The 9,654-nt window shown below is 23.9% G+C and overlaps 3 protein-coding genes across 5 annotated transcripts; 2 read left to right on the forward strand and 1 right to left on the reverse strand.

The window, feature by feature from the left end:
- Window positions 1-1,143: 1,143 nt before the first annotated feature.
- On the forward strand, window positions 1,144-4,966 carry LOC122512952 (two pore potassium channel protein sup-9). The gene is made up of 2 exons (XM_043629144.1): window positions 1,144-1,628; window positions 4,313-4,966. Exons 1-2 carry the CDS (start codon window positions 1,236-1,238, stop codon window positions 4,925-4,927), a joined length of 1,008 nt encoding a protein of 335 aa, XP_043485079.1. The 5' UTR covers window positions 1,144-1,235; the 3' UTR covers window positions 4,928-4,966.
- Window positions 4,893-9,183, reverse strand: LOC122512959. Of its 3 annotated transcripts, XR_006302675.1 has the most exons (5): window positions 9,037-9,183; window positions 8,299-8,771; window positions 8,099-8,194; window positions 7,853-8,027; window positions 4,893-5,026 (listed from the first exon to the last, which is right to left on the reverse strand). XR_006302675.1 is itself a non-coding variant. In XM_043629154.1 (4 exons), the coding sequence occupies exons 2-4, from the start codon at window positions 8,759-8,761 to the stop codon at window positions 7,957-7,959; spliced, it is 603 nt and encodes a 200-aa protein (XP_043485089.1). In that variant the 5' UTR covers window positions 8,762-8,771; window positions 9,037-9,183; the 3' UTR covers window positions 7,860-7,956. The 3 variants fall into 3 exon arrangements, 2 of the variants coding, with proteins under 2 accessions (XP_043485089.1, XP_043485087.1); XM_043629154.1 differs by lacking the exon at window positions 4,893-5,026 and having other exon boundaries at window positions 7,860-8,000; XM_043629152.1 differs by lacking the exon at window positions 4,893-5,026 and having other exon boundaries at window positions 7,877-8,018.
- Window positions 5,590-7,649, forward strand: LOC122512955 (UPF0565 protein C2orf69 homolog). Its single transcript, XM_043629148.1, has 5 exons — window positions 5,590-5,928; window positions 6,142-6,269; window positions 6,354-6,501; window positions 6,799-7,036; window positions 7,441-7,649. The coding sequence occupies exons 1-5, from the start codon at window positions 5,797-5,799 to the stop codon at window positions 7,647-7,649; spliced, it is 855 nt and encodes a 284-aa protein (XP_043485083.1). The 5' UTR covers window positions 5,590-5,796.
- Window positions 9,184-9,654: the final 471 nt, after the last annotated feature.

Genomic DNA, 9,654 nt, shown 5'->3' on the forward strand with positions numbered 1-9,654 from the left:
ACAATTAAATAGTATTTACTTTAAATACTGATGTTATTCTTTCCAGTGTACAATTTATTTGATTTAGAAAATAAAAATTATTTGATGCAAGTAAATATTTATTTGATAATAGACAATTAACAGGTTCTTTGAATCAAATAAATTTTTTTTCAGAGTAAAACAAATTGTATTTAACTGAATAATATTCCTAATTCAAAATACTATTTTTTATATCTATATTAATCCAACGATATTAAAGTTTAATTTAATTTAATTTTAAAAAAGGAATAATGTAAAATAATTATACCAAAAATTAAATTTAAATTTAAATTAATTATACCATAAAAATATTGTCATAGTGATAGTTATGGTTACCAAATTTTTGCGAAGTAAATTTACAAAACCTTTTTTTACTCTTCCAAATAAATAGGTTAATAAAATATAGGCTAGTCACTGTTACGGTTCACAATAAGTGACGAAAAATTTTTCCCTAAGATGAAAATAGAAAACCGTTAAAAACAGGATGAATGAAAATTTTATCAAGGTCCACTTATTGCCAAAAGATAAATTGTTTTTAACAGTGGAAAAATTAGTAAAAGCAGAAAATGCTATAAAGAGGAGGAAAAAGTTGATTAAGATTAATTATTATAATTATGAAAAATTACTTTACCTCTCAATTTTGAAACTCTGTAATATTTGCAACAATATAAACATAACGATGATGAAAAAGAGGTCGCATGCTTTTGGCACACATCCACCTTATCCACATTGACTCTGTTTGCTCTAGAGAAGCGACACGATTGCTCTCTGCCATGATGGTGGGTAAGGAGCCGACCAAAATAGAAAACGAATTTTACGATTAAATCTGAAGCCGGCAGTGAGCTCCACGTGTTTTTTTCATCTAGTAGTCATTCTCCCCTTGAACTAGAACAGAAAATTTTTTTCTTATTTACAACTTGTTCTCCATTTTCGTTTTGTTTTGCTTCTTTTCGAACAAAAATACTGTGTACTTAAAGACTTGTGTATTCATTGAAAGTAAATTGAAACTAAAGTAAGTAATTGAAACTAAAAGATAAAAAAAAGAAGAAAAAAATTTTTAATTGGAAAAAAATTTCTAAAAATAAGAAAAGAAATTTAAATTAGAAATAAAAAAAAGAATCAAAAGAAAGAAATAGAAATAAAAAGAAAGAAAAAAATAAAAAAAAAGAAATAGAAATAAAAAGAAAGTTAAATTGAGAATAAAAAGAAATTACAATATGGCACGAGCACCAATGAGATCTTCGTTGAGGAGTCGAGATTCATCGAGTACATCGACTGGTGTTGACCCTAGGGAAAAGATAAGGAATTATTGCCGCAAATTGATTGCATTTATGTTCACTCAGGTGGGTGTGGGTGGACTTATTGTTTGCTATGCATTGTTGGGAGCAATGGGGTTTCAAATGATTGAAACCCAAGAAGAATATCCGCACATAATGATTGTTGATAATTTGCGAAATTCTTGTGCCACGGATCTTTGGGAGGTGGCCAGAAAATTTAACGTTTTTAATGAGAGCGCCTACATCATGGGAACTGACAAAATTCTCGAAAAATTCCAAAATAATCTCACTCATTATATTAAGGAAGGATATAGTGGTCGATCTGTTCTGGAGGTTTGTTGCTTCTCCTGAAAAATAAAAAATTATTTTTTAATTATTATTTTGACGACCAAATAATAACATAATTATTATATATTATTATTATTATCTAATTATTAAATTTGAAAATAAAGACTATGAAGGAATTCAGAGTTGCAACTTTTAAAAATATTATTATAAAAAATGAAGAAATCGATCACTCCGAGTCGAAGACTCGGAGTGATCGATTTCTTCATGTTTTATAATATTGTTACTGCAACTTCTTCAAAATTATTTTCATCATTTCAATTCAATTTTTATTTTCTAGAATTTTTATAACTAAAATTTGTCTTTAAATCAATTATTTTTAATAATTTTTGAAAAATTTCTTTGAGAATTTTCAAATCTATTTGTTTACAATTCAATTTTACGTCAAATTTCGATTATTCGGAAATTCTTCAATTAAAAATATATATATTAGAAAATAAAAACTTCAAATAATTCCAAAAAAACTCAATTAAAATTATTTAAAAACAATTAATTCTACAGAATTGTTAGTTGAAAGTATGAAAAATTCAAATTTTCAAAGATTTTAATTTGAAACAATCTAAAATGTTTATTAAATTAATTTTTATTCGAAAATTCTACGAGAATTTAATTATTTAAATAAAAAAAATTTATTAAATAATTGAATGTTTTTCAAAATTGAATTCTCATAAAGAATGTTATCAACACATTTTTAAATAATTGAATACTTTCGACGAATCTTTCTAACATTTTTAAGAAGAACAAAATTTTTTGAGGAATTTAATTAAAATTGTATTAAAAATAATTGAAATTCTGCAATGAGTTTTATTATTTATGAATATAATTGAATACTTAAAAAGAATTTTATTATATTTATGAAAATAATTGAATTATTGATAAGAAATTTATTAAAAATTTGTAAATAATTGAATTCCTGTGAAATTTTTATTTTTAATGAAAATAATTAATTGTTTGCGTAGAATTTTATTAAATAATTGGATTCTTTTGGAAATTTTTATTAAAATAGAAGATATTAAAAATAATTGAATTCAGGAAAACATTGAATTATTGCGAAGAATTTTATAAAAAATTTATAAATAATTTAATTCCACTGGAATTTTTATTGTTCATAAAAAAAATTTAATGTTTGCGTAGAATTTTATTACAATTTTTATTAAAATTTAGTAAATATTGAAAATCATTCAATTGAGGAAATTTTTTAAAAATAATTGAAATACAAAAATAAATAATTTTTTGAATAAATGAATTTTTCTTAAAATTAAATTATCAAAAAGAATATTGTCAACAAATTTTTAAATAATTGAATTCTTTCGACGAATTTTTCTAACATTTTTAAGAAGAACTAAATTTTTTTGAGGAATTCGATTAAAATTGTATTAAAAATAATTGAAATTGTCCTATGAGTTTTATTATTTATGAATATAATTAAATTCCTAAAAAGAATTTTATTATTAATGAAAATAATTGAATTATTGCTAAGAAATTTATTAAAAATTTGTAAATAATTGAATTCCTGTGAAATTTTTATTAATAATAATTTTTTTGCGTAGAATTTCATTAAAATTTTTATTAAATAATTGATTTTTGTTTGAAAATTTGATTAAAGTAGTAGATATTGTAAAAGCATTGAATTGAGGAAAATTTTTAAAAATAATTAAAATTTAGCCAAGAATTTTATTAAAATTTTTGAAAATAATTTAATTTCTGTGAAGAATTTTATTACTTTTGAAAATAATCGAGTATCTGCGAAGAATTTTATTACTTTTAAAAATATTATTTGAATTGTCGCGAAGAATTTTATTATTTATGAGAACAATTAAATTCTTGTGAAGAATGTCATTGAAATTTTGAATTTAGGAGAAGAAGTTTACTATTTTTAAAGAAAAATTGAAATTTTGAAGAGAATTTAAAAAAATGTTTAAGCATAATTGAATTTTTACGAAGAATTTTATTACTTTTGAAAATAATTGAATTTCATTTATAACTTCTCCAAAATTAAATTTTTTAGTGTTTTTAACTAAAATTCTTCTATAAATCCATTATTTTTAATAATTAATCATATATTTATTAAAATATTTAACATAATTTCAGAAGAATTTGAATTATTAAAATTTTTTAAAAATCTAAGTTCTTTAAAATTTCTAATTAAATTCATTGAAAATTGAAATTTTATAAAATTTCAAATTGAAACCTTTTGATGTTAATCTATTTATGAAAATTGTAATCGCAACTCTTTTGAAATTTAATTAATTTTGAAATATTTAAGTAAAATTATTTGAATTTTTCATAGTTTTAAATTTATTTTTCAATTAAAATTATTCATTAAATAAGTAAGAAATAATTTTATGATAGTTCTTCAAAAATAAAGTTATTTAAAAAGAAATTATTGTGAGAAATAGAAAAAATTGTACGTTTTATATTAGAATTCATGGTAATTTAATAGTTTATGAGGCAAACAAAAAAGACACCAAAATTCAGAATTTTCTTATGAATTCTAAAAATTTAATTTTCTCCAGTACTTTTAATAAAATTTCCTGACTATTCCCTGATTTCTCTCACTAGTGACAACCCTGGAATTATTATTTGGACTCGTTTGTTTTTGAATAGAATTAGATTGTCAAAATTCTAGCAAAATGGAAAATTATTCCACTCACCATTTTCAAATGTTTTAGGTTTGGACTTTTCCGGCAGCCCTCATGTTCTCCCTCTCGATAATGACAATGATCGGCTATGGGAATATGGTGCCAAAAACCCCGTGGGGAAAGGGAACAACTGTAATGTATGCTGTCGTTGGAATTCCTCTCTATATCCTATATTTTCTAAACATGGGAAAAGTTCTTGCAGAAAGTTTCAAATGGCTGTACAGAAGAATTCATCAATGCAGTGGTCATCGAAAATCCGGTGCACGAATTATTGTGCCATCAACGGCGTGTCTTTGGGTAATTTTCGGCTATATCCTCATTGGAACAGTGATGTTCGCCGAATGGGAACAATGGGATTATTTGGATAGTGCGTATTTTTGTGTGACATCATTGTCGAAAATAGGAATCGGTGATTTTGTGCCTGGTGCAAATCTCATTGAATCGAGCAGTGAGAAACCAACAAAATTGGTTATTAATTTTGTCTATTTACTATTGGGTATGGGTCTCATTGCCATGTGTTATAATTTAATGAAGGAAGACGTCAAAGTGAAAGCACACGAACTCAAGGAAGATTTAACACAAGGATTAGATGATTTTCGACGACGTTTGTTGACATGTTGTCGTGAAAGTCCTGATCTTGATTGAAAATTTCGAATTTCTTTGATTTAATTTACATTCCTTTGTGTTTTTTCGTTGATTATCGTTTTTTGAAATTTGAATTTCCTCTTCTGCATTTATTAATTTCTGCAACAAAAAAGAAAGAGAATTTTTTAGTTTCAATAATGAGAGAACGTGAATTATTTTAATGCATTTACAATAACATTTTCATTGCTCTACTGTTTGGATTCTTATGTTTAAATGAGTTGTAAATAATTTTCGATTTTATTTTATTTATTAACTATTTATTTTCAGTATAATGACTATAAATAAAAATTAAAAATTGTAAAATCAAATATATGGAAAATATTGATGTTTGTTTACAAGTAGTTACTTAAAAATACTTGTGGTATTTTTAACTTCCACCTCGTACTGTACCGCAGAAATCGCATTACTAATTTTAATCAATTAATTAATTCCTCTAATAATTAATTTATTAATAATTAATTTATTTAATTAATTAATTTCCTTAATTAACTAATTTCGTTAATTAATTACTTCAGTTCAGTGAAAAAATATTCAATCTTAGTCTGTTTAAAAAAATTCCGAAAAAAATTGTTACTAATTTTATTTATTATTAATAATTATAATAAATTTTTTTTTCTTATTTTAAATATAAGATTTGAAAATTATTTTTTAAAAATCTTTAGTTATTAATTTTGTTATAGGGATATTTGGAATTTTAGTAGAGAATATGACGTCTGGAGAAAAGTTACCAACGACTTCAAAGGGTGTGCAAAATGTAATGCAAAACGTATAATTGATTTGGCATTTATAACACGTGTGTTTTGATAAAGCTCCCGCGATGTTTTTGTTTATTTTCAAGAGACTTTAAAAATTACACAGAAACTTGAATAATGACCCTGAAAATTAAACAATTTACAAATGTATCTGGATTTCTTCAAAGAAAAAATGATATTTTATACAATTCTCCATTACTCACTTCAGCCACTTCTCGAATTCTCATATTTTTCGGAGGCGACACTCAGGTTAATTTTATCACAAAATTATTTATTTATTTATAGACTAGACTTTCGTTGTAAGTAATTTATAAAATAGAAATAAAAAATATTGAGAAGCTTTTGAATTATTGATAAATAATAAATAATTAATATTACTATTTAATTAATATTAGTAAATATTATAAATAATATAAAAAATAGTAATAAATAATAATAGTGCAGAATTAATTAATAAAATAGGATTTTTCTGAGAATATGTCAAAGCACCGAGACAGTCGTCGTTATCAGGAATGGAGTTTAGAAAATACATCAAAACTAATAGCAGAGCGTTTTCCCAAAAATCATATTTTTATTATTCGACCAGTCAGGTAAACATATTAATTAATTCTAATCAAATTATTATTCATTTACTTGTACCTATTAAAAAACTAATTTTTTGTTACTTTTCTTAGGCGAAAAATATTTTCTAATGCAGTTTTAAATTGTTATGATAATTTTGTACCTGGAAACGAATTTGGTGCGCCGAATTTTTGTCAAAATTTCAACAGTTTATTACATTTGAAATTACTTCTTCAATCGTTGTCAATTCAAATTCCAACGGTATGAAAAAACACTCTAAAAATTACAATTTAATCAATTTTAATTTCGAAATCGTGTATTATTTAATTTTGATTCAATTGATTACTTAGAAATTAAGAAATTAATTTCAAAATCGTTTATTATTTAATTTTGATTCAATTAATTAGAATTTGAGAATTTAATTTCGAAATCGTATATTATTTTTGATTGAATTAATTTATTAGATCTAAAGAAATCTATTTTAATTAGATTTTTGTGTGGATTTTGAATTTTAAAATATGGCGATAATAATTTTCGACTGCCAATGACTTTCTTTAGGTTTCAACTGAAATAATGAGTGATGACTTAGTATTCATGGGATTTAGTAAAGGTTGTGTCGTATTAAATCAATTTCTCCACGAATTTAATTTTTATCAAAACAAATTGGATGTAGATAATGAAATGAAAAAGTTTATATTAAGAATTAAAGAAATGTGGTGGCTGGACGGAGGACATCCAGGCAAAAAGGATACTTGGATAACAGACGAAACGATATTAAAGTCGTTTGTAAAAATGGGTATTTATTTCAACTCATTTACTTTCATTTTCTTTCAGTTTATCAATTAACATTAACTTATTTAAAAAAAAATTGAGGGAATGAATTATCTTTCTTTTTAAAAGAAATATTTACAATCTCAAGAATTAGTCTTTGCTCATAATTTACAAGCAAGTCTTAAAAATTAAAGAGGTAAAAATAGATGCATTTAAAAATTACGAGACAAAATAATAAGTTATTAGGTAAAAATATTACTATTACAATAAAATAATAATATTATAGTAAACTATTAACATCATAAATATAACAGTTAAATAACTTATTATTTTACTATCAGATATTTAACTATTTGTAAATAACATTACTCGATATTTGAAAATTATAATATAAAAATGGAATAATTTTTCAACGATGAAAAATTTTAGGAATTGATATTCATGTACATGTCACTCCCTACGAAGTAAGAGATGACAATCGACCATGGATTCGTTTTGAGGAAGAAGTTTTTACTGATACTTTACGAAAAAAAGGAGCAAATATACAACGATTTCTTCATTTCGAAAACCAACCTTGTAAATTAGAAAATCACTTTCGTGTATTAAGAGAATTTTCACCCGTGTCACACAGTAATTAAAATTTATACTTATAAAGGAACATTTTTTAGTTTTTGTTTTAAAAAATTTTGCTTCATTTTAATGTTTCAATGTTTGAAGAAATTAGTTTGTTTAAAAAAATTTAATTTGATTTTACTTCCTTAAATGAAAGGATTCATTTTAGATTCTTGATTTTAAGATTTAAGATTATAAAAAACGAAGAACAATGATTTCCATAAATTACCTATTGTAGATTGCCAATTATTGAAAAAAATGTTGAATCGTTTGAATTAAACTCTTGTTTTGTTGAATATCAGTCGCATCACACAAAGTTTAGTAAACATTTTCTCAACATCGGTTTAAACAAGCACCTTGCAGACTAGGCTGATTATCTGGTGAAACAAAAGTTTCTATTTTAACTTTCAAAGAGTAAAAACAGTAATAAAATGGAAAAAAAATTAAAAATAGTAAATTAAAAAATTAGACATACTGGCAGATGTGTCGTGTAAAGAAATTCCGGACCATTCATCGCTACCATCACAACAATCACAAACACCATCGTTAACTTTGTAAGACGCTATTTTAGCTGCGAAAAATGTTAAAAATAGTTTTAAAATATTTTTTATTATCTTATATTAGTTAATTAATTAATATTTTATTTATATTAAATTTTAGTTATTAAATTAATACCTGGAAATTTTTTTGAAGACACTTCGCAATAGAATACACCATTATTGCAAGCGTTTGTTCCCGGTTCATCACTTCCATCCAATGGACAATCGCAATAATTGTCGTTAATTTTCAGGAAATCTATTTCCTTCTTGGAAGCAATGCAAATAAAATTTCCTCTTAAATTGGGAAGATATTTCCCAATATCTCGACTATTTGTTCCCCTTAGAGAAACGGTATTTCCATCTTTATCTTTTACCAATTTTGAATGTTTTGATTCATTCCACTTTGACATTATTTTATTGATAGCAACATTTTGTTTGTGATGTTGTTGTGATTCACGATTAATTTGACTTGTGTCTTCGTTCAGTCGTAATAAGTAAAGAAATTGCGATAATAAAAAACAAGTACATCCAAATACACTCAGGAGAATTAGAGCAAATTTTGATTTTCGTTTTCGATACAATTGCTTCATCAGTATCATATTAATGCACCTGAAAGTATGATAGTTATTAATTATAAAAATATGTAGTAATAATATTACTTCGAGTGTAATTTTTCTTAAAATTTAATTTCACAATTTATATTTTAACAAAATATTATAACTTACACAGAAAAATATAAATATATATTTAGAAAAACTTGAAATTACATAAACAACACTAACTTTTAGGTTAGAATGTTTTTCATTGTTATGTTCACGTTACGTTGAATTAAAATGTTATTTAATTTGCTAAATTACTTTATTTTTGTACTCACCTGATTAATTGACTTTAAGTTTTCTTAATTTAACACTCTTTAATAAACTAACATATTTTTCTGTAACAGATCTAAATATTTATTTAAACACCCGGTGTATATTTATCTCGAATCAGCTGATAACTAGAGAATTTTTTGTTTATGTGGCTGCACTGTAACACTTAAAAAGTGTACAAATCTATAAAAGAAAAAAAATGTTCGTATTTTACTTATTTATATAAACAGAATATTAATTTTCTTGTAATTATCAAAAAGTTTTCATGCAAAATAGTATAGAAATGTTGTTTTTGTGAATTTAATTAATAAATTATAATTTCAGAAAAGAAATTTGAATTTTCGCGCGCTTTTAAATTTAGTTCCGACTCTAGAGGTCAGTAGTGGTGAGTGCCAAGGACAACGGAACGACAGTAGCCATTCTTGTTTAACTTTAAATTTAAAAAAGAACAAACATTACTAAAAATTATAATCATTTGTATAGAAAATAATTTGTTTACATGAATACTACGTGATTTGTATACATACATTCTAACTACAAAAGTGATTTGTGTAAATAATGCTACATAAACAAGCGTACACTTTCATAACCTAAAATTTTTTTAATATCTATAAAAAGATCTA

This window comes from Leptopilina heterotoma, unplaced genomic scaffold (genome assembly GCF_015476425.1).
Source record: "Leptopilina heterotoma isolate Lh14 unplaced genomic scaffold, ASM1547642v1 Lhet_13, whole genome shotgun sequence".
NCBI classification, from domain to species: Eukaryota; Metazoa; Arthropoda; class Insecta; order Hymenoptera; family Figitidae; genus Leptopilina; species Leptopilina heterotoma.